At 47.2% G+C, this 25,477-nt stretch overlaps 1 protein-coding gene across 1 annotated transcript in view; it reads right to left on the bottom strand.

Annotated features, from left to right (window-relative positions):
* Nucleotides 1–6,984: 6,984 nt before the first annotated feature.
* The window catches only part of spag17 (sperm associated antigen 17), a 382,475-nt gene continuing 363,982 nt past the window's right edge, over nucleotides 6,985–25,477 (bottom strand). Inside the window, exons 52-53 of the mRNA XM_072513741.1 lie at nucleotides 22,328–22,465; nucleotides 6,985–7,733 (exon numbers count right to left, since the gene is read on the bottom strand). Coding sequence (XP_072369842.1) covers nucleotides 7,699–7,733; nucleotides 22,328–22,465 — 173 coding nt within the window. The 3' untranslated portion in view covers nucleotides 6,985–7,698. The remainder of the gene's footprint in view (nucleotides 7,734–22,327; nucleotides 22,466–25,477) is intronic.

Genomic DNA, 25,477 nt, shown 5'->3' on the forward strand with positions numbered 1-25,477 from the left:
TTTCAACTGATTGTGTCATTTATGCCTTCAGCACATTTCAATTTTAATTAATAATACAATGATCAAAACTGACAGATCAAATTGAATTAAGACTAATTTTCTTGCTGATGTCTTTTTTAAAATATATTTTTATTGAAGATTTTTCATTTATGATAATAAATTTATAACAATACTAACATCAGAAACAACAAATGTAGCATAAAACAGTAAAACGAAAGCCCAACCAACCATACAACTCTCATCCAAAAGAAAAAGGAAAACAACCCTTACCCCCTGCCCCTGAAAACTGACAGTAACTACCTCCTTAAAGAAAGAAACAAATGGTTGCTATCTCAGATCGAACCCTTCAACCGGCCCTCTGATGGTGCATTTGATCTTCTACAGATGCAAAAATTCCATGAGGTCACCCAACCAAACCGAGGCACTAGGTAGAGTAGGAGTTCTCCACCCCAGAAGAACTCGCCTCCGGGCTATCAATGAGGCAAAGGCGAGGATGTTGGCCTTCATCCCCGTTTGTAGTCCCGTCGCGTCCATCACCCGAAAATTACCACCAAAGTACAAGGCTCCAGAACAATGTTAAGAATCTCAGGCATGGTGCTGAAGAAGGAAACCCAAAAACCTACCAGCTTGGGACATGACCAGAACATATGAGTGTGGTTGGCCAGTCCCCGGGAACAATGCTCACACTTGTTTCTACCTTCGGGGAAAAAACACTCATCTTAGCCCTAAACAGGTGAGCCCTATGTACCATCTTAAGCTGGATCAGGCTTAGTCGTGCACAGGAAGGCGTGAATTTACTCTGTGAAGTGCTTCACTCCGCACTTCCTCATCCAAAATAAGTCCCAATTCCTGCTCCCACTTTGCTTTCACCTCATCCACTGGGGCCGACTCCACCGACAGAATCTGCCCGTAGATTCCTGAAACTCTCCTCCCAGGCCCTGCTCGAGCAAGAATCCTCTCGAGCAGGGACGACGGTGGCAAGGCAAATGACGGAAAGGCCTTTCGCATTAGGTTACGAATCTGGGGGTATCTGAACAAATTTGTTCCAGAAAGTCCAAACTTTACCGACAGATTCACCAGGCCGATAAACCATCCCCGGACGAATAAATCCTCAAATCTCTCAAGCCCCTTTTCTCCCCAAGATCTAAACGTAGTGACTAATCTCTACTTATGTAGACAGTCCAACTAGGGAAGGTGCGGTACTGGACCTGGTATTGGGGAATGAGCCCGGCCAGGTGGTAGATGTTTCAGTAGGGGAGCATTTCGGTAACAGTGACCACAATTCAGTAAGTTTTAAAATACTGGCGGACAAGGATAAGAGTGGTCCTAGGATGAATGTGCTAAATTGGGGGAAGGCTAATTATAACAATATTAGGCGGGAACTGAAGAACATAGATTGGGGGCGGATGTTTGAGGGCAAATCAACATATGACATGTGGGAGGCTTTCAAGTGGCAGTTGAAAGGAATTCATGACCGGCATGTTCCTGTGAGGAAGAAGGATAAATACGGCAATTTTCGGGAACCTTGGATGACGAGAGATATTGTAGGCCTCGTCAAAAAGAAAAAGGAGGCATTTATCAGGGCTAAAAGGCTGGGAACAGTCGAAGCCTACGTGGAATATAAGGAAAGTAGGAAGGAACTTAAGCAAGGAGTCAGGAGGGCTAGAAGGGGTCACGAAAAGTCATTGGCAAATAGCGTTAAGGAAAATCCCAAGGCTTTTTACACGTACATAAAAAGCAAAAGGGTAGCCAGGGAAAGGGTTGGCCCACTGAAGGATAGGCAAGGGAATCTATGTGTGGAGCCAGAGGAAATGGGCGAGGTACTAAATGAATACTTTGCATCAGTATTCACCAAAGAGAAGGAATTGGTAGATGTTGAGTCTGGAGAAGGGTGTGTAGATAGCCTGGGTCACATTGAGATCCAAAAAGAAGAGGTGTTGGGTGTCTTAAAAAATATTAAGGTAGATAAGTCCCCAGGGCCTGATGGGATCTACCCCAGAATACTGAAGGAGGCTGGAGAGGAAATTGCTGAGGCCTTGACGGAAATCTTTGGATCCTCGCTGTCTTCGGGTGATGTCCCGGAGGACTGGAGAATAGCCAATGTTGTTCCTCTGTTTAAGAAGGGTAGCAAGGATAATCCCGGGAACTACAGGCCGGTGAGCCTTACTTCAGTGGTAGGGAAATTACTGGAGAGAATTCTTCGAGACAGGATCTACTCCCATTTGGAAGCAAATGGACGTATTAGTGAGAGGCAGCACGGTTTTGTGAAGGGGAGGTCGTGTCTCACTAACTTGATAGAGTTTTTCGAGGAGGTCACTAAGATGATTGATGCAGGTAGGGCAGTGGATGTTGTCTATATGGACTTCAGTAAGGCCTTTGACAAGGTCCCTCATGGTAGACTAGTACAAAAGGTGAAGTCACACGGGATCACGGGTGAGCTGGCAAGGTGGATACAGAACTGGCTAGGCCATAGAAGGCAGAGAGTAGCAATGGAAGGATGCTTTTCTAATTGGAGGGCTGTGACCAGTGGTGTTCCACAGGGATCAGTGCTGGGGCCTTTGCTCTTTGTAGTATATATAAATGATTTGGAGGAAAATGTAACTGGTCTGATTAGTAAGTTTGCAGATGACACAAAGGTTGGTGGAATTGCGGATAGCGATGAGGACTGTTGGAGGATACAGCAGGATTTAGATTGTTTGGAGACTTGGGCGGAGAGATGGCAGATGGAGTTTAATCCGGACAAATGTGAGGTAATGCATTTTGGAAGGTCTAATGCAGGTAGGGAATATACGGTGAATGGTAGAACCCTCAAGAGTATTGAAAGTTAAAGAGATCTAGGAGTACAGGTCCACAGGTCACTGAAAGGGGCAACACAGGTCGAGAAGGTAGTCAAGAAGGCATAGGGCATGCTTGCCTTCATTGGCCGGGGCATTGAGTATAAGAATTGGCAAGTCATGTTGCAGCTGTATAGAACCTTAGTTAGGCCACACTTGGAGTATAGTGTTCAATTCTGGTCGCCACACTACCAGAAGGATGTGGAGGCTTTAGAGAGGGTGCAGAAGAGATTTACCAGAATGTTGCCTGGTATGGAGGGCATTAGCTATGAGGAGCGGTTGAATAAACTCGGTTTGTTCTCACTGGAACGAAGGAGGTTGAGGGGAGACCTGATAGAGGTATACAAAATTATGAGGGGCATAGACAGAGTGGATAGTCAGAGGCTTTTCCCCAGGGTAGATGGGTCAATTACTAGGGGGCATAGGTTTAAGGTGAGAGGGGCAAGGTTTAGAGTAGATGTACGAGGCAAGTTTTTTACGCAGAGGGTAGTGGGTGCCTGGAACTCGCTACCGGAGGAGGTAGTGGAAGCAGGGACTAAAGTGACATTTAAGGGGCATCTTGACAAATACATGAATAGGATGGGAATAGAGGGATACGGACCCAGGAAGTGTAGAAGATTGTAGTTTAGTCGGGCAGCATGGTCGGCACGGGCTTGGAGGGCCGAAGGGCCTGTTCCTGTGCTGTACTTTTCTTTGTTCTTTGTTAATCTCGATGGTTCAAATAGGTGATTAGCCAGCAGGAGGGGGGACAGCAGACACACCTGTTGTGTCTCCTTTTTTGATCGCAAGTATCCCAAACTGAAGGCGTTGGTACGGACGCTAGCCCTGGGGGTCCCATACAATAACCGAACCAAGAGATAAACGTTTGCCACACACCAAACCTCCCAAGAACCTCAAAAGGATACCTCCATTCCATCCTATCAAATGCTTTTTTGGCATCCATAGACACACCATCACCTCCGGCTCAGGCCCATAAGAGGGGGAAAGAACCATATTCAAGAGCTGCTGAATATTGGCCGACAATTGCCGACTCTTAATGAAGTCTGTCTTGACTTCCTTAATCACTTCTGGGAGACAGGGCTCCAGCCGCAGCGCCAATTCCATGGCAAGTAGTTTGGCGTCCATGTTTGGAAGCGATATAGTTCAATATGACCCACATTCCATGGGATTGTTGCCTTTCTTCAATATAAGAGAGATGGAAGCCTGGGACAGTATAGCAGGCAAAGATCCTGGGACAAACAATCGTTGAACATGTCCACTATCAGTGGAGTCAACTGCCCTGCAAACGTCTTTTAAAACTCGACAGGAAACCCATCAGGGCTGGGTGCTTTACCGGTTTGCATTAACCTAATACCTCTTAGTATCTCCTCAGGGCTTTTTGGGACCTCTAACTCCTCCCACCTCTTTCCAGCACCAGAAAGGACAATCCGTCTAAGAATATTGTCATGTCTGAACTCCCCTCCGGGAATGAGACTCTTATAAAATGCCTGAAAAGACGCATTAACTTTACCCGGGGTGGAGACCAAGCAGCCACTCGAATCCCTAATCCGAATGATCTCCCAGAAGCCACCTTAGCTGATGGGTCAAAAGAGGTCGGGCCTTCTCACCATATTTGTAAAATGCCCCCCTCGTGCGCCGCAGCTGGCTGACCACTTTGCCTTGGACAGCAGATCAAACTGCATCTGCACCTTCTTCCTGTTCTCCAGGAGCTCCGAGGTGGGATCGCTGGGGTACCCGCGATCCCCCTCAAGGTTAGCATTCATCAGCCTCTGTCGCTCTACCCTTAACTCCACAGCCATATGCGCCTTATATGTTATCTCCCCCCTAATAACTGTCTTCAGGGCTTCCCAAAGTGTGGAGGTTGAGACAGACTCATTCTTATTGAACCTGACTTCCTCATAGATCATAGAATTTACAGTGCAGAAGGAGGCCATTCGGCCCATCAAGTCTGCACCGGCCCATGGAAAGATCACCCTACCTAAGCCCACACCTCCAACCTAATCCCATAACCCAGTAACCCTATCTAAGCTTTTTGGACACTAAGGGAAATTTTGCATGGCCAATCCACCTATCCTGCACATCTTTGGACTTGGGAGGAAACCGGAGCACCCGGAGGAAACCCACGCAGACACAGGGAGAACGTGCAGACTCCACACAGACAGTGACCCAGCTGGGAATCGAACCTGGGACCCTGGAGCTGTGAAGCAACAGTGCTAACCACTGTGCTAACCTGCCGCCCAATGGCTTTAGACATATGCCCACAAAACCACAAATCCATTAATAACGCTGCATCCAATCTCCACGGTGGGCGCTGAGTGGGTCCAACACTAAGTCTACCAAATGCAGAGCATGGTCCAAGATTACTATACCTGAGTATTACGCCTTTCTCACCTAATGAGAATTCCTTATCTCTTGGATGTAAAAACTGCAACGTATCTGCCCACCATCTGCTCCATAAAAGCTAAATGTGCCTTTGCTGCTCCTGACTTTGGCCTAGAGCGATCCAGCCTAGGATCAAGTACATAGTTTAAATCTCCTCCAAACACCAGTTGATGTATGTCCAGATCAGGAATAGAAGCCAAGAGCTTCCTAATAAATGCTATATCCTCGTAATTCGGCACGCAGACATTGACCAACGCCACCAACCTGCCGATAATGACCCGGTGACGAACATATACCTTCTGCTGCAAGGGTCTGCCACTGTCTTGGTAGCCAAAAAAAGAACCATTTTGTTAATCAAAATCACCTCCCGCTGCCCCTAACCATCCCCCCTCCTCCCCCAGAGCCTGCCGTCAAAGCCCAAATGAAATACTGGCTCAACCACCACTTCCGCAATCCCTTACGCATAAAGGAGTCTCATGCAAAAACGCCACATTCACCCTCAGATTCTTTAGGTGAGCAGATACTCTTCACATTTTCACTGGGCGCAGTTGCTCGGTTAGCACTGCTGTCTCATGGTGCTGAGGACCCGGGTTCGAACTAGGTCCTGGGTCACTGTCCGTGTGGAATTCGCACATTCTCCACAGGTCTCACCCCCATAACCCAAAAAGATATGCAGGGTAAGTGGATTGGCAATGCTAAATTGCCCCTTAATTGGAAAAGAAATTGGGTACTCAATTGAGTCAATCATTTCCACCAAAAGGGATTATCAAGCACCTGCCCAGGTAATGTAGGCCCAAGGCCCACCCAATATGGCTGCCAAATCCACCCACAAAGTGAAACAAAGAAAATTCTATAGTCACCATCAGTGAGCTAATCATCCCCCCCATACCACTCCCCACCCCCAAATAACACCCCTCCCAAATATACATACTGATTATACAAAAATTAAGAATACCCCCCCTCTTAACCAACCGCAACATAACAAAGACGCTAGGTTAATTGAATCAAGTAAAACTTGTTCAACAAGCTGCAGCTTCTCCTTCCACCGCTCCCATTTGCTAGCTAAATTTACTGCTGGCGGGGCAGCCCCCACCCAGGTACAAAAAGTAAAACATAAACCAGCACCCCTACCAAGACCAAATTCTCAGCAGGAGCTTTATATTTCCAACAATATTACGTAAAACCAAATGCTTCAGAACAATAAGCCTCCCACTAACAAACATACAACATGTGAAAAACCATCCCACCCAAGAACAAAGAAATACCAACAGATTAAATATATATATATATATATAACCAAACTCCTTTCTTGTATAAAGTGGCCTTTGCCTTATTGAAGGCCGCTCGTTTCCTCACCAGGTCCGCTCTGAAATCCTGGTAACTCTTGAAGAGGTTACCTACCCACTTCCAATCTCGGTGTTCCTTGGTCCACTTTCTGGATCTGCTCCTTCTACTGAAAGCTCTGAAATCGAACAATGTCTGCCTGTGGTGGTATGTTCGGTCGGGGCTTTTGTCGGAGTGTCCGATAGGCCCTTTCTAGATCTGGAGGGGATGCAAGTGTACCTACAATATATGGACTGCAGCGGCTGAAGAAGGTAGTTCACCACCACCTCCCCAAGGGCAATAAGGGATGGTCAACAAATGCTAGCCTAGCATGCAAAGCCCACATCCTGTAAAAATTAATTTAAAAAAGTCACCAAGTTCATCCTGTGCTATTATGTTAATACTATCTGTTAGTCTATAATGGGGAAATAATATAGCCCATGTGTTTTACCTTCAGCAAGTTTATTCTGTATCCAACTCGGCAGAGGTACACATTCAATATAATTACCTCACAGCAACTGTTCCAGCTGCGTCCATTTATACTCTTTTGAAAGTTGAACCAATAATCATTACCTATGTCTAATAAGGCAGTTAGCTTAATAATGTAATTGTTACAGCATGTATTTACTGATCCATTGACACATTGACAGTGGTGACGCAGTAAAACATAAACCAGCACGCCTACCAAGACCAAATTCTCAGCAGGAGCTTTATATTTCCAACAATATTACACAAAACCAAATGCTTCAGAACAATAAGCCTCCCACTAACAAACATGGAATGAGTTGGAGTATATGACAGCTGGAAGATTTCAATCTCTCCTTATAGGTAACTCATCAGTTAAATCACATATTAAACTTGAAGGGCATCTGTCAAACCAAATTAAAGCTTTGGCTTTCTTTAAAACAAAGTTAATGGCTCCAGTAAGATGTGTTGGTTTTATTATCAATTGCTACAACATAAAGTCTACAAAATCAATTCTTCAGTAATGTGTTATTAAAAAGTTTGGTGTAAAAGCAGATTCCTTTGTTAGTACAGCAAGAAAATTGTTTTACCAAAAATAACAAAAAAATGCTTGGTTTGAATCAATGATAATAACTAGTAAAAAAAAGAAAACTGGACTATTGTCTGAATGATCCACTGCACGATGGTATAGGAGCTAAGTTCCACACAGGGCGTAGGCACCAACTGGACCTGTAAAACAAAAGGAAAAGTACTTTTTATTGAATTAGTAGTTGAATGAAATTGTTATAGAATATGCAAATGCTGATAGTATAATAAAATCTCCAATTGCGGATACTCAACAGTATTTTCCACCAGTTTACCTGCAGTGCAGGAATGTAGGTAGATAACTGGCAAGAATGTCATACAATGGAACCTTCCATTTTCACATCTAGGGTCTTGCTGGCCTCACTTCTGCCAGACACCCGAACCACCTGTGCAGATAGAAGTGGGATCATCCCACCAAGTAGATAATGGCAGAGTGATGTTTTACCTCACATTAATGCATTGGCAAGATTAAGACTATCAACATTTGTAGGGCATGCAGCATTTGCTAAAGAGCCCAGGATAAGATAAATAGATTTAAGCACAATGGATTGCTAATTCTCCATTGGTAGATTTTGACACATCAGTGGAACAAAGAACATTTTCAATCTTGAGCTTGCCTGCTCCTCTAAGTTACTATGCCCGCTGTTCCAGATTCAGAGCTTGTCTTTCCTTTTTCTGACCTTAGCTACTGAACTACTGCCCGCTGTTCCTACACTGGTCAAGGTAAACTCATGGTGGGTTTGTTGTGTAATTCTTGTCAGTTCGCAGAAGCATGCTGCCAGAATGGTCCAGGATGGTGCTCCAATAGAATACCAAGAAATGTGGAAAGAAAGTTGAAAGGGGCTGAGATCAAAGCCTTTACTAAATAAACCGTTAAGGCCTTTACAAGGCTATCCACTCCATTTAGAGCATTTTGGATTTATTTTACTACTTCACCTTTCCTTGGATTGCCACCTTGCCTGGAGAGGCTTGAACATTCTGTTGAACCCAAGAGCAACGCCGTCGAGAGTTTTAAGCTCCTGGAAGGGGCACCCATGGTGGTAAGGTCGAAGGGGAGGAACCAAAGTGCAATCCAAAACAAGTTTTTAGAAATTCATTTACAGGGTGTGCGTGTTGCTGGTTCGGCCAGCATTTATTGCCCATCCCTAGTTGCCCTTCAGAAGGTGGTGATAAGTTGTCTTCTTAAACTGCTGCAGTCCCTAAGGTGTGGGTACACCCACTGTGCTGTTAGGGAGGGGGTTCCAGGATTTTGACCCAGCGACAGTGAAGGAATGGCGATATATTTCCACGTCAGGATGGTGAGTGACTTGGAGGGGAACCTTCAGGGATGGGGTTCCCAGGTATTTGGTGCTCTTGACCTTTTAGATGGTAGTGGTTGTGGGTTTGGAAGGTGCTGCTGAAGGAACCTTGGCGAGTTCCTGCAGTACATCTTGTAAATGGCACACATGGCAGCACGGTAGCATTGTGGATAGCACAATTGCTTCACAGCTCCAGGGTCCCAGGTTCGATTCCGGCTTGGGTCACTGTCTGTGCGGAGTCTGCACATCCTCCCCGTGTGTGCGTGGGTTTCCTCCGGGTGCTCCGGTTTCCTCCCACAGTCCAAAGATGTGCAGGTTAGGTGGATTGGCTATGATAAATTGCCCTTAGTGTCCAAAATTGCCCTTAGTGTTGGGTGGGGTTACTGGGTTATGGGGCTAGGGTAGAGGTGTTGACCTTGGGTAGGATGCTCTTTCCAAGAGCCGGTGCAGACTCGATGGGCCGAATGGCCTCCTTCTGCACTGTAAATTCTATGATAATCTATGATGTTTGTCAGTGATGGGGATTCAGTGTTTGTGGAAGGAGGGAGCAATCAAGGAGGCTGATTTGGCCTGGACGGTGTTGAGCTTCTTGAGCATTGTTGGAGCTGCACTCATCCAGGCAAGTCCTCAACGACACATCAGGCAGAGGTTACTTGTATGATATCAATAGCTGCAATGGCAGGTGAAGGCTGCAGCAATACGGAGATCCCCAGTCATCGAGGTTCCCTTGCCACCGGAACTGGACCTACCCTCTGTCACAGACCGTGTGTCTGCTGGTGTGCAACGGCATACCCACGTTAAACGATGTCCCGTACCAGGCATCTATCTGGAAGAAACAAGCACAAACCCCCCACACAGACACGCTCTGTGGTGATCAGCGAGAGGTGAGAGGGACAGGGCCATGAAATCTGGAAGTCCCTAGCTTTGGACTGGAATTTGGTTCAGTCAACTTGCTCTTGGAATAGGAACAGTATAGTGTTCTGTTAGCTTTCTTCATGACTGAGCAGCCCATTTCAGGCTGTTTAGCCCGCATGGGGAAAAAGGTTAGAAAAGGTGCCCTAAAAATAGTCTTTTCCATCCACAACCTATCTGGAAAACCGCATCCAGCAGGCTCAGCTACCTGCGGTCAGAAAATCAAAGTTAAACTGAATTTCGGAACCTGGAATGTGCGAACGCTCATGGATGATGAGCAAAACAATTTACTGGAATGGAGAATTGCCCTTGTTTGCCCGTGAACTCAGGCACTTCAACGCTGACGTCGCTGCCTTGCAAGAGACCCGAAGAGTAGGCAAAGTGCAGCTGAAGGAAGATGATAGAGGTTAAACCTTCGTCTGGAGAAGAAAACCCAAGGATCATCCCAGGATGCATGAAATGGTTTTCCCATCAAGAATAAACTTGTCAACCAACTCATGAAGCACCCTGTCGACATCAACGAGCGACTCTAGACCCTCCGTCTTACCAAGAACCACCAAGCAACGGGCGTGAGTACACTCCAACCCTTGATGCCAATGATGAGTCCAAAGAAGGCTTCTACTCCAACCTGGACACCATACTGTCCAACATTCCAAAGGATGATAATTTTATTCTCCTTGGGGATTTCAACACCAGGGTTGGAAAGGACTCCCAAATTTGGAAAGGAATCATCAGAAAGGAAGGAGTTGGGAATTGCAATTCCAATGGGGTTCCCCTGCTCGCCAGATGCACAGAACACCTGATTGTCATCACTAACACACTGTTCCACCAAAAAGACAAGTTTAAGACCTCCTGAAGACATCCACAATTAAAACACTGGCATATGATTGACTTTGTCATCATCCGCCACCGAGGTCAAAAGGATGCCCTCATCACCAAAGCGATGACGAACACAGATGACTGCTGAACAGACCACCGGCTCATCCATTCCTCTATGTCCATTAAACTCCACCAGAAAAAGCAGAAGATGAAGGAACATCCCAGAAAAAAGATCAACATTGTACAGCTTCAAGAGCCAAACATGCTCGTGAACTTCCAACAAGGTCTTCTCCAAAATCTTCAAAGTGTGCACTCTAATGGTATGGAGGAAAACTGGAAAGAGCTGAAGACAGCCATCACCTCAAACTGTGAAGAAACCATCGGCTACAAGACGAGGAAACACCAAGACGGGTTTGACGGGAATGGGCACAGTATCCAAGACCTCATCAGCAAGATGAGGAAAGCTCTCCACAGCTGGCAAAACAACATAACCAGCAAGGCAAAGAGAGAGCTCATCAATTAGCCAAGATGAAAGTACAAAGAAGAATTAGGGGAATCAATAACCGATGGTGGACTGAGGAAGCTAAGGGTCTGCAAATCCTCGCTGACAAGCATGACATCCGGGACTTCTTCAGTGCCACCAAGGCAATATATGGATTCAATACCCTAGACCTAAAATTGGTGTGGAGTAAGGACGGAACCCTCTTTTTAAAAAAATAATAATTTTTATTCAAAAATTTTCACAGATTATCGCAACAGAAAAATAGAACCCCCCCCCCACCCCACACACAAACAATAAAACAACAAAAATAAAAGTGCATAAATAAACAAATAAATGCTAAACCGTAAACAATAGTGCATCCCCTACCAGACACAAACTCCCCCCCCCCCCCCCCCTCGGGTTGCTGCTGCTGCTGACCATCTCCTAACGCTCCGCCAGGAAGTCTAGGAACGGTTGCCACCGCCTGAAGAACCCTTGCACAGATCCCCTTAAGGCAAATTTCACCTTCTCCAATTTAATAAACCCTGCCATGTCGTTAATCCAGGCTTCCACGCTTGGGAGCCTCACATCCTTCCACTGAAGCAGAATCCTTTGCCAGGCTACCAGGGACGCAAAGGCCAGAATACCGGCCTCTTTCGCCTCCTGCACTCCCGGCTCGTCCGACACCCCAAATATTGCGAGCCAATAGCTAGGCCTAACCCTGCAATTCCCTACCCTTGACACCGTCCTCACTACGCCCCTCTAGAACTCCTCCAACGCTGGACATGCCCAGAACATGTGGGTGTGGTTTGCTGGGCTCCCCGAACACCTCGCACATCTGTCCTCACTCCCAAAAAACCGGCTTAGCCTTGCCCTAGTCATGTGCGCCCTGTGCAGCACCTTAAATTGTATCAGGCTGAGCCTCGCGCAAGAGGAGGAAGAGTTTACCCTTCCCAGGGTATCCACCAACATACCCTCGTCGATCTCCTTCCCCAGCTCCTCCTCCAACTTACCTTTTTTAAAAATAAATTTAGAGTACCCAATTCATTTTTTCCAATTAAGGGGCAATTTAGCGTGGCCAATCCACCTACCCTGCACATCTTTGGGTTGTGGGGATGAAACCCACACAAACACGGGGAAAATGTGCAAACTCCACACGGACAGTGACCCAGGGCCGGGATCGAACCTAGGACCTCGATGCCGTGAGGCAGCAGGGCTAACCCACTGCGCCACTGTGCTGCCCTCATTTACCTTTTAACTCCTCCGCCGAGGCATCCTCCTCCTCCTACATCACCTGATAAGTTGCCGAGATCCTAGCCTCTGCAACCCACACCCCCGAAAGCACCCTGTCCTGAACCCTGCATGCCGGCAGCAGCGGGAACTCCACCACCTGTCGCCTAACAAACGCCCTTACCTGCATACATCTGAACGCATTTCCAGGGGGGAGCCCAAATTTCTCCTCCAGCTCCCCAAGGCTCGCAAACTTCCCGTCTATGAACAGGTCCCCCATCATCCTAATACCTGCCTTGTGCCAACTCAAGAACCCTCCATCCATTTACCCCGGGACAAACTGATGGTTCTCCCGTATCGGGGACGACACCGAAGCCCCCACCTCCCCCCTGTGGCATCTCCATTGCCCCCAGATTTTGACGGACGCCGCTACCACCGGGCTCGTGGTTTACCTCGTCGGAGGAAGTGGCAGCGGTGCCGTCACCAGCGCCCCCAGGCTCGTGCCACACAGGACGCCATTTCCAGCCTCTTCCACGCCGCCCCCTCCCCCTCCATTCTCCAAGTCCGGGATCCGGCCCAACATGCGACGCATGAACCCTGCATCGTCCCAATTCGGGGCGTATACATTTACCAAGACCACCTGCACCCCCTGCAGCTTACCATCACATACCTACCTCCATTGTCTGCCGTGATGCTCAACGCCTCAAATGCCACCTGCTTCCCCACCAAAATCGCCACCCCCCGATTTTTTGCATCCAACCCCGAATGGAACACCTGCCCTACCCACCCCTTTTTTAGCCTTACCTAGTCTGCCACCCGCAGATGCGTTTCCTGGAGCATGACCACATCTGCCTTCAGCCCCTTCAGGTGCGCGAAGACACGGGCCCGTTGACCGGCCCGTTCTGGCCTCTTACATTCCAGGTTATCAGCCGGATCGGGGGCTACCCCGCCCCCCCCCTACCCCCCCCTGCCGATTAGCCATAACCCTTTCTAGGCCAGCCATGTGCCCGCGCCACCCGCACTTCCCGTTCCCCCCAGCAGCAGACCCCCACCCCGACCTCCTCTACAGACTCCAGTTCCCCCTTGGCCATTCCAGCAGCAACCCGGTTTCCCCCTCCCCCCCCCCCCCAATCCCCCCCCGCTAGGTCTCTCCCTAGCAGCATTGCTCCCCCATTGCACTCCCGTGAGTCAGCCGACTCCTGCTGACCCCGGCCACCCCCGCCGCTCCATCGACCCCCCCCCAGTGTGGGAGTCTCCCCTCCCCCTCCTGTCCATCAACGGACTCACCCCTCCCCCCCGACCCCACCCCCTTCCACTCTCAGCGCGGGAAAAAGCCTGCGTTTCCAGCACCAGCCCCGCCCCTTTCCACCCTTACCGCGGGAAAAAGCCCGCGCTTTCTACCCACCCGACCCCACCTCCTATGGCGCAGCTCCCTTTCCAGACCCAGTACCGGCTCGAGCCTTCCACCCCGTGGGGCCCCATCTCCATTTCCAGCCAGCGACGCCCACAGGCTTTTACCTGCCCCCCCCTGCGAACTCATCCAACAGACAGAGAAGAAACATTGCCCAACCAACCGCACATTCCCCCCAAAACACGACACAACAGTCCCAACCATCCCCCCTCAGCATCCCCTCGTCCCCAGCCCTCAATCCAAGTCCAGCTTTTCGGCCTGAATAAAGGTCCTCGCCTCCTCTGGCGTCTTGAAGTAATGGTGACGGTCCCTGTAGTTGACCCACAGTCGCGCCGGCTGCAACATACCAAACTTCACCCCTCTCCGATGCTGCACCGCCTTAGCCCGATTGTATCCGGCCCTCTTCTTAGCCACCTCCGTGCTCCAGTCCTGATAAATCCGGACCTCTGCGTTCTCCCACCTGCTGCTCCGCTCTTTCTTGGCCCACTTTAAGACACATTCTCTGTCCACGAAATGGTTGAACCGCACCAGCACCGCCTGCGGCGGCTCGCTGGGCTTGTGCCTCCTCGCCAGCACTCGATGGGCCCCCTCCAACTCCAGGAGCCCCTGGAAGGCCCCCATGCCCATCAGCGTGTTCAACATGATGACCACGAAGGTTCCGACATCCGATCCTTCTAGCCCCTCCGGGAGACCCAGAATCCTCAGATTATTTCTTCTCGACTGGTTCTCCACGTCTGGAGAAACTCCTGCTGCTCCTGTGACCACTGCACCCACGCTGCCTGCTCTCCAGCCGCCACCATCTTGGTCTTCCTCCTTTGCACCTTGCTCTGCTCCAATTCCACTTTTTTCACCGCTCCACTCCTGGTCCAATCCATACAGTGCCTGGGGAATATTGCTGTCTCCTTCCCACACTGGGAATCGTCAAAAAAGTACCGTTGGGGGCCCTAAAAAGAGCCCAAAAGTTAGTTTCTAGCGGGAGCTGCCGAACGTGCGACTTAGCTCCGCATAGCCGCAACCGGAAGTCCCCAGGATGGAACCCTCTTGAGGGACATAGATAACATTGATTATCGATGGAGAGAACACAAAGAACTCCTAAACCGTAATACATCTATAGGTGCGGATGTGTTTGAGGAAATCCCTCAACTCCCCATCAAAGATGATCTTGGACTCCCACCAAGCCTGGATGAAGTCGAAGCCGCCAATAAACACATGAAGAATGGAAAAGCTTCAGAAGTGGGCAAGATTCTGGTGGAGATTTTCAAACTTGGAGACAACCGTCATCTTCACCAGCTGTTGCTGAAAATCTGGCACAGAGAAGAAATTCCTGCCAACCTCAGGGATGCGGTCATGGCCCCATCTTCAAGAAAGAAGACAATGAGGATTGTGGGAACTACTGAAGAATTTCCCTACTCTCCATCAACGGGAACGTCATCGCTCGAATCCTCGCTAGCCACCTTCTTCCAGTCTCTGAAGAAATCCTTCCAGAAAACTAGTATGGCTTCCGACCAAACTATGGAACAGCAGACATGATTTTCACTGCTCAGCAACATCAAAAGAAATGCCAGGAGCAACATTAACCACTTTATATGGCCTTCATCAATCTGACCAATGCTTTTGACTCAGTCAATTGTGAAGTGCTATGGAAGACCATGTCAAAACCTGGTTGTCCAGGGAAATTCATCAGTCCTCCGACTCCTCCACGACAAGATGTCAGCAACAGTCCTCACCAACAGAAATATATAAGACAGAAATCTTCAAGGTCAAGACAGGAACCAAGCAGGGATGTGTCATTGCCCCCACCCTTTCCCCATCTTCATCGCCCCCATCCTTTACACTAAGAAGTTTCCCAGTGGAGTGGACATGGTCTATAGGATGGACGGAAAACCGTTCAACCTCAACCAGATGAAATTAAAGCTAAAAATGACATTGACATGGAGTGAACAGCCAAGTGGTGGATGAAGTTCAGCGTAGAGAAGTGTGAGGTGATTCATTTTGGGAGGAAGAACACTGAGAGACAATATAAAATATAGAGTATGCGGCAGAGAGACCTGGTGTATATGTGAATAAGTCACTTGATGGTGGTAGGACAAGTTGAGAGTGCAGTAATAAAGCATACGGTATCCTCGGCTTTATTAATAGGTGCTTAGAATACAAGAGCAAGGGGGTTATATTAATCCTGAAAAAACATTGGTTCGGTCTCAACTGGAGTATTACATCCAGTTCTGGATACCAAACTTTAGGAAAGGCATTAGAGAGAATGCAGAAAAGATTTTCGGAAGTGCTGTTGATGAGAAACTTCAGTTACATAGATAGCCTGGAGAAGTTGGGACTGTTTTCCAATTGAGACCAATGTGTGCCATCTACAAGATGCACTGCAGCACCTCACCAGAGCTCCTTTGATAGCACTTTCGGGACCTGTGACATCTACAACCTAAAAGACTAAGAACAGCAGGTGCACGGGAACACCACCACCTGTAAGTTCTCCTCCAAGTCACTGACCATCTTGACTGTATCTGTATCACCGTTCCTTCACTGTCGCTGTGTCAAAATCCTGGAACTCCCTTCCTAACAGCGCGGTGGGTATATTTACATCACATTTACACCAGCTTTGACAAAGAGTCATCGGACTCGAAACATTAGCTCTTTTCTCTCACTACAGATGCTGCCAGACCTGCTGAGATTTTCCAGCATTGTCTCTTTCTTTACACCACATGGACTGCATAAGTTCAAGGAGGCAGCTCAAACACCTTCTCAAAGGCAATTAGGGATGGACAATGAATGCTGACCTAGCCAGCGAAACTCACATCCCTTGATTGGACAAAATAAAAACACCACCTTTTCCAAGGCAACAAGAGTTGGGCAATAAATGATGGCCTAGCCAGGATGTCCACATTCCATGAAAGAGTTACAAAAAATTGCTAGAGGTATTCAAAATCATGAGGGGTCTGGACATAGTAGATAGGGAAAAACTGTTGATGGAAGGACCTGTGGTGATGTGCATCACTGTAAATACATGTAAGCTAGACAGACACTAGAGGGAGCACCAGAAATATCACACACACACACTCAACTAATAGATAAGTTAAATGGGCAGCGAACAATGGACATTCACGATACACAAGGAGGTGACATGACCACAGGGGGGCATTACACCAACCCATAGATAAAGGACACTACACAGATGATCAGCCCCTTCAGCCAGTGGAGACAGTCAGTGAGGAGAGGCACAGGGTTGATTCATTATCACACCCACCACGTGGAAGACAGCAGCTGGTTAGTCAGTTTAGGTAGCTACAATAGGATTAGCAGTAGTGTCGAACTCAAGTTATAAAAGTGTACATCGTGTAAATAAATGAGTTGAAGTTATTTACACGTCTCGACCTTCCTTGACAAATGCTTCCTTGTAAGCCGCTTATGTTACAAAGGAAACATAACAAAACATGGTACCAGTAGTGAACTGCTTAAATCCAGATAGCCATACCTCAGCGTACAGTGACAACCAGCAATACCCAGGCAAGATGTACGACCTCCTGGTTCCGCAGCCGCTCCAGTGCCACGGCGATCTCCGCGAAAACTGGCAGCGATTCCGGCAAACGTTTGAACTCTTCCTGGTGGCAGCCGAACTTAAAGACCTGGCCGATGATGAAAAAATAGAGTTTCTCCTCACCATCGCCGGTGCACGAGCAGAAGAAATCTTTTAAAAATTCAAGTTCTCCAAGGGGCACAACAGGTACGACTTCCAGGCAGTCCTGGACAAATTCGCCAAATACTGTGAGGAAAACACACTCCAATCGGCAAGGAAAGGTAAGAGAAGCGCCAGTACTCACCTCGAGGCTGAAATCCCGGACCAGAGAGCGATTTGTTGGGTCGAGGTCGGCGGCCTTCTTCCTAAAGGGATTACACTAGCGCAGTTGCGTGAGAAGTGCGCAGAACCGGAGGTTCGTTTGCGCATGCGCGAGAAGCCGTGCATGCGCAATCAAGAAAACGGCCATCGGTAAAGGAACAGCGATCTGCGCATGCGCACTCGCTTCCTACGTGCTACGTCACGCGCGTCATGACGCCAGAGGCCCCAGACCGCACCAATTTAAAGGGGAAATGTCCCAAATCCAATTTAAAGGGGAAACGTCCCAAATCAAAGAAAAAATCTTTTAAAGCTGTAAAACAACCTTCCTTCACCTGGAGTGACAGCACAATGCCTCAAATTGAACCAGGAAATGAATTTAACCTCCGAAGAACCCTGCAACAAACAGTTACCAACGCACAAACCGATGATTCCGACCTCGAATACTTCGATACCGATCTTTACATTTTTTCTGGACCTCGCGAGCTCAATGACAGCTCCATGATCCTAGACGACTACGACCCGGACGAACCTTTCGTGTTGCACATTGGCGACCCCCGCATTGAATCCGACGCAGATGCGGATTCACTTTTCGGATTTGAGGATCTTCAACCCAGCAGATATGACGTCCCAACTCATCAGTGCAGGATGATGCTGCAGCCTGAAATTAAGAGACAGAAAGCAGTACAAGCCCACAGAGAGCGGCCTGCTGCCACACAGAGCGTGGTCCACGCCCCACTCAGGGCAGACTCTACGAAAGAAGACATGCAAGACTCCACACCGCAGTCCTTGCAGGAACAAGACGTGACTCCAGTGTCACAAGACTCCACAGCAAGCTCGTGGACAGTCTCCACAATTGCAGAAACGCATGACTCCGATGCGCAGTCCTTGCAGGAACAAGACCATGAGGGTTTAGCAACCTCCTCTGACCAACTAGCGGCAGATGATGCAAGTCTGCCATGCTCACATAAACAGCAAGAAGGCTATAACAGTCCACCACGCTCCACTGCACAGCAGGACGACCATGACGGTCTATCATGCTACAATGAAGGGCACAGCGCTGATGACTGTTCAAGCCCAAATGAAGACAAGCCAAAGGAATCGCCTCTTCCAAGCCCGAAGAAAAAAGGATTATGCGCTGACCTTCAGGATCATTCTAGCCGAAGAGATATTAATAATGCTGCACAGTCACAGAAGGATGCTGAGGACTTGCTAAAGTAATTGCTTGTATGTCTAACTTGCAAGGAGCAGACTGAAAATTGCCATTGCTTTAGTACGGATCGAAAAAATGGACAAGACATTGATCCTCATTTAATGGAAATAACACACCTGAATCATATCTACAGCAGGGACAACTGTCTCCCTTCAACACAAAACCGCAAAGTCCCAACTACAGAGACCAGCAGTTAGTCAGTAATGACTCTTCAACCCCTGATGGGAATATTAATCGCATTGAAGCTCTGCACACTCCACTGATAAATGAGCAGAACATTGGAGCAAGAATCCTGAGGACACCGACATTGAGTAGCCAGATAAAGCACTTAAAACCCGCAGCAGTTTCAAGTGAACCAATTGTGCTTTCCAGTGATGGTGAAGATGCAGATAAGGTCGACCTGATTATCCATTGTACCACATTAACTCCAGAGATTAAGCATTTATGTCTGGGGAGTAGAATGTGGGCAATTGAGAACAGTAAAAGAGAGACTGTGACTGTGCCAGTCCCAGCAAAATCAGAGCCAGAGACTATGAAGGCATGTACATTAGAAAAGGATGCATATGAAGTAACTGAGAAGAAAATTGAAACGGATTGTTCTTTGGAAACTAGTACAATGACGAAAGAAACATTGGATCTAACATTTGATGCCCTACATATGGGAGAAATTGAGAGAAATGAACAAGGTTCTGTAATGTCTGGGGGAAGATTTAAAATTCCAAAGAAGAAAAGCCCAAATGAAGGACAACGGCAAGACAATGACAGTCCACCCACATTGTTTGCACCACCAGATGAAAACTCTGACAATTTACCCAACCTTAGTGAACAGCAAGCAGTTACTGAGGATCTACCCACGGTATGTGAAACGAGTGACGACAGCATCCCACTTCCCATGCAAAAGGTGCAAAGTGACAGACCTCAGCTAGTGCGTACAGAGGCACTCGACGATCACTGTGAGACCACTGGTGACTCCGGTGACACCACACTACTTCCACCCTCAATTGCTCGAACCTCTCCACTAGTCAATGCATTCCTGCATGTTCCGACTCCAGACGTGCAGCTTCAAGAAATCTCAGCTGACTCCAGTGAACCTGCTAAGACTCCGGACGGGGAGCATCAACAAAAAACAGACCAGACTCCAGATGGGGAGCAACCAAACGCCGACTCTGATTCACGTAAACCAGACTTTACTCCATACAGGCAGTGTCGCAACCTCAGTGATGGCACGCTCAGAGTGACAGCAGATGCCACAACGACAGGAGATGGATCATGTGACAATCACACTGGGTCAGCAATAACAAGCAGCAGCTACAGTCCAAGAGGAATACACCAATTTTCACCACAGCTATGTCCACACATTTGTTCCACACCGACAGTGCGGCCAATGACAGCTCATGCTGGGCAAACCCAGTATTCAAGCCTGCAGCAGCCAGCAGTCTATGCAGCATATTCTCAAACAGGCCAGCACTACGGATTGCCCACTAATGGAATCAAGACCGAAGGAGGACAACCGCCAGCGCAATCTGCACTACAGACTGGATGCCTTAGTTACTGCCCAGGATTTGCTGCACCACAGCCTGGCCAGACAGCATATTCCTATCAGATGCAAGGTTCTAGTTTCACACCATCACCAGACATTGATGCGAGCAGCAATTCTGTCTCCAAATCGGCATGCTTCAACGCTTCTCAGCAGAATCACCCTTCCCGCACAGCATGTGGCCAGAACCAGTATGCACAGTGTCATCCGACTTCAACATCTGGCACATCCATGACCTCGAATGATACTGTTGATGGTACCTCTTCAATGTCAACGACCTATCAAGATGGCATCTGACAGCACCACCACAAACATAAAAAGAAAAAAAGAAAAAGACTCCAAAGCGGACAGCGCAGTGATTCGACCACTTCTTGGTTCCTGTTGATGGCGTTCATAACCAAGAGAGACATTTGACCATGATGATTGACGGTTTATGGACTCACATGAATGATTTGGACTTATTGTTTAATCACCGTTCCCATGACTTGTATATACCTTACCTTCTCTACCTGTTCTTTGTTCAGTTTTTCTTAAAGTGTACAGAAAATATGAACATATAAAAAGGGGAGGATGTGGTGATGTGCATCACTGTAAATACATGTAAGCTAGACAGACACTAGAGGGAGCACCAGAAACATCATACACACACACTCAACCAATAGATAAGTTAGATGGGAGGCGACCAATGGACAGTCACGATACACAAGGAGGTGACACGACCACAGTGGGGCATTACACCAACCCATACGTAAAGGACACCACACAGATGATCAGCCCCTTCAGCCAGTGGAGACAGTCAGTGAGGAGAGGCACAGGGTTGATTCATTATCACACCCACCACGTGGAAGACAGCAGCTGGTTAGTCAGTTTAGGTAGCTACAATAGGATTAGCAGTAGTGTCGAACTCAAGTTATAAAAGTGTACATAGTGTAAATAAATGAGTTGAAGTTATTTACACGTCTCGACCTTCCTTGACAAATGCAACACAAGGAAGCCGCTTATGTTACAAAGGAAACATAACAAAACAGGACCAAGAATAAAAGGCACTGATTTAAGATAATTGGAAAAAGAAGCAATGGAAGTGAGGAGAAACCTTTTCATGCAGCAAGCAATTAAGGTCTGGAATGTATTGTCTGTAGTGTGGTGGAGGCAGGGTCAATTAAGGCATTCAAGAAAGAATTGGGGTATAATCTGAAAAGGAAGAATGTGCTGGTTTACAGGGAGAAGATAGGGCAATGGCATTAAGTGAATTGTTCATTTGGAGAGCTGATCCAGGCGAGACAGGCCAAAAGGCCTAATTCTGTGCTGTAACACTTCTGTGATTCTGAAATTTGCATGTGGTGGGCAGAGAAGGAATGGGTCCAAGCTTTTCCAGTTGGGTGGATGAGGAGGGAAATTTAGGTTGGGGTGGATGAGAGGCAATAAACCTTGCTGTCAATTTTGCTGCTTTTCCTGCCGCAATTCCGCCTGATTTAAAGCAAAGCAGAAGAGAAAACTCCAGCCTGTAGTTTAATTCTTCTTTTAACTGTTGAAAACCTTTTCTTATTCTTAATCTGGATCTTTTGAGAACATTTCTTCTGTGATTTCAGTTCCTTATTCTCAGACTCCACCTGTTCTAAGTTTCTTTTCATCTCTGGTTAAACTAGTCAATTTGAATCCAGTGCACCTAACACACCTGGATGTTTAACTGTAACCTGGTGGTCCGACATGCCATTCCCCTTTTCTGTCAGCAAGACCTCTAAAATGTTGTTGCTTGTAGAGTGGAACTGTTTAGCTTAGTGATATCTCCACAAGCATCACAAATTCTGTACTCTGATCATTAATTATGCAGGATTGTTGATATTGAAATATAGATTTAACATTTTGAATCTCCCAGTGAACTGGCAAAGGCTTTGCTTAATGGATTTGATTTGGCTGAACATAGCCCGAGGCTGAATCCTTGAACAATTATGCTTTTAGATCATCAGGAGGATGTTAACTTATACATAATTTTTACCTTCTGTTGGAGGTTTGCGATGCCGTATGATGTCCATGCGAGAGGTGGGGTCAGTGCTAGTCAGTTGCACTCCTCCAGCTTTTCCACCTTTTGGAAACTCCTCTGGTCTGTCCTTGTAAATATTTTCTGTTAAAACTGGTGAATTTGGTTAAGGTTTTAATTGTCTTGTCATGAGGTATGTATGGAGCAACAATTCAAGAAGCTTGGCACCATTCAGGACAAAGTAGCCTACTTGATTGTCACTCCATTGAACATCTTAAACATTCACTTACTCCACCATCAGTTCAGAGTGCCAAGAATGTACCATCCACAAGATCCAACCCAGCAACGCATCAAACCTCCTTTGACAGCACCTTCCAAACCTGTGACCTCTTCCACCAAGAAGAACAACGGCAGCAGACACGCGGGAACTTGGGAGTTCCCCTCCAGGTCACACACCATCCTGGTGTGGAAATATATCATTCCCTTCACTGTTGCAGAGTCAAAGTCTTGGAATTCCTTTCCTTCACGTGGGTGTACCTACATCACAAGAACTATAACTGTTAAACCAGGCAGCTCACCACTACTTTCTCGAAGGCAAATAGGGATGGGTATTAAATGCTAGTCTTGCTGGCGACGCTCAAATCCCATGAACAAATAAAAAGTGTCAAGTTCATTTTCACTTGTAATTTGTGTTGCTACTGTTCCATTGAAGGGTTCTAATAAAATATATTTTATTTAGAACTTAAATCACTGGGTGTTTACAAACCAATGCCAATATCACTCCCTGCCCAGAAATATTTGTCATGTTCATAATTGGAATATTTTCACTTTTGATTTATGGGAATTTTTATCCAAGATAAACAGTGAGTAGCAATTCTGAGTTTCTTCAAATCCATATGCAGAAAATATTTTCCATTCTCATTTCAAAGTTAGGCACAGTTTCTATAAATGTCAATAACCTAAGAAATAATGAAAGATTAGAACACCTGAAAGTTTCCTTTCACTGCAATTTTAAAATTACATTTTGGAAAATATTGGCAAGTGGCTATCTACCACTAGTCTATTATCAAGAACAAGTGGGCTCACCACACATTAGGAACCAACCCCCCCCCCCCGCCCACCTCAGCGAACAATGGTAGAGATCTCAGCGGCTCTGACTGTAGAATTATGAGTCGGATATTATTATTTTCGGTCTTAGTGAGCACGCAACTGAAAAGACCATAACAATGATGAGGTTGTTGGCTGTGCAGGAATAAAAATCCATGGAATATGTTGGCATTCAATTTCAGTGAAGCAGAAGGCTCAGATAATTGTGTGATACTGAAAGCAGTCGAGAAAGGATCTAGGTGTTATAGTGCCTATATCACTCAAAGATCATGATAAATGCAAAGAAGCCATAGCCAAAGCTGATAGAACCATTTCTCACAAGTCAAAGATGGGGCTGGATTCTCCGATTCTGGGGCTACGACCAATGCCGCCGTGGGAATGGTGGCGTTTTACGACAGAGAAAATGGAGTAAAACGGCCACCGATTCCCCGTTTTGCTGGGGGCAAACTGTGATTCTCCATCCGATCACTGAACGCGGTTTCAGCGTTAACTGTTACTCAATAGAGTGTACGAACCATTTCAAGTAGTGGAAATTCATAACATGCTACCAGTAGTGTAAAATAAACTAGTTTTGATTTAAACATATAGCTTTATGTTCGTTGTCAACACTACGACTTTGGCTATCTTGGAGAACAATATAAGGAACATAACATCGGCGACCGCAGAATCCAACCCCATAATTCTGTTCTCATATCGAGCATTGTTCATACCTAGGCTAGTTCTGTGCATCTCATAGATGGGTGATTATAGTGGTGTTGAAAAAGGTTCAAAGGAGAGCTACAAGAATGATTCTTACCTTAACGAACCATAGTCACTCAGATAAGCTAATAGAACAATGTAGATTTAGAAGTGATCTGGGAGGTATATAAAATAATGAAAGGGCAAGACTATTGATAGATTATTTCAGTTTGACAGATAGAGAAGGTGGAGGAGACACTCATTTAAATTGTGCAAGGATATGAACATGCAAAATACGGGATAGTTTGCCTTTTGTCTCAAGAGTATGGTGTGGACTTGATGGAATGGTGATCTTTTCCTGCCAGTCATTTCTGAATGCTTATATGTTCATAAGGTATAACAATACAAATGTAAAATAAGTAGACAACATACCCTAATGTATCATGCCAGCATCAGGAATATGCCTCACTGTACTTGTGCATCACAGCCAAAATCGAGGAGGGATTGGACCTCCTGCCAGCGGGAGACTGGGAGATTCCTGGACCATAGGTCCAGTAGGATGGTCTTCCAGACCGTTCCGTTCTCCCTCTCTACCTGTCCGTTTCCCCGGGGATTATAACTGGTCGTCCTGCTCGAGGCGATGCCCTTGCTGAGCAGGAATTGACGCAGTTCATCGCTCATGAAAAAGGACCCCCAATCGCTGTGTATGTAGGTGGGGAAACCGAACAGGGTAAAGAAACTGTGGAGGGCTTTTATGACGGTGGCTGCGGTCATGTCGGGGCAGGGGATGGTGAATAGGAACCGGGAGTACTCGCCAATCACGTTCAGGAAGTACGTGTTGCGGTCGGTGGAGGGGAGGGGCCCTTTGAAGTCCATACTGAGGCGTTCAGAGGGACAGGAAGCCTTTATCAGGTGCGCTTTCTCTGGCCTGTAGAAGTGCGGCATGCACTCCGCGCAGATTTGGCAGTTCCTGGTGGCGGTCCTGACCTCCTCGAGGGAGTAGGGCAGGTTACGGGTCTTGATAAAATGGAAGAATCGAGTGACCCCCGGGTGGCAGAGGTCCTCATGGAGGGCCCGGAGTCGGTCCAATTGTGCGTTGGCACATGTGCCGGGATAGGGCATCAGGAGCCTCGTTTAGCTTCCTGGGACGATACAAGATCTCATAGTTGTAGGTGGAGAGCTCGATCCTCCACCGTAAGATCTTATCATTCTTTATCTTGCCCCGCTGTGCATTGTCGACCATGAAAGCTACCGACCATTGGTCAGTGAGGAGCGTGAATCTCCTGCCGGCCAGGTAATGCCTCCAGTGCCGCACAGCTTCTACTATAGCCTGGGCCTCCTTTTCAACGGAGGAATGACGGATTTCTGAAGCATGGAGGGTGC

Source organism: Scyliorhinus torazame, chromosome 8 (assembly GCF_047496885.1).
Source record: "Scyliorhinus torazame isolate Kashiwa2021f chromosome 8, sScyTor2.1, whole genome shotgun sequence".
NCBI lineage: Eukaryota > Metazoa > Chordata > Chondrichthyes > Carcharhiniformes > Scyliorhinidae > Scyliorhinus > Scyliorhinus torazame.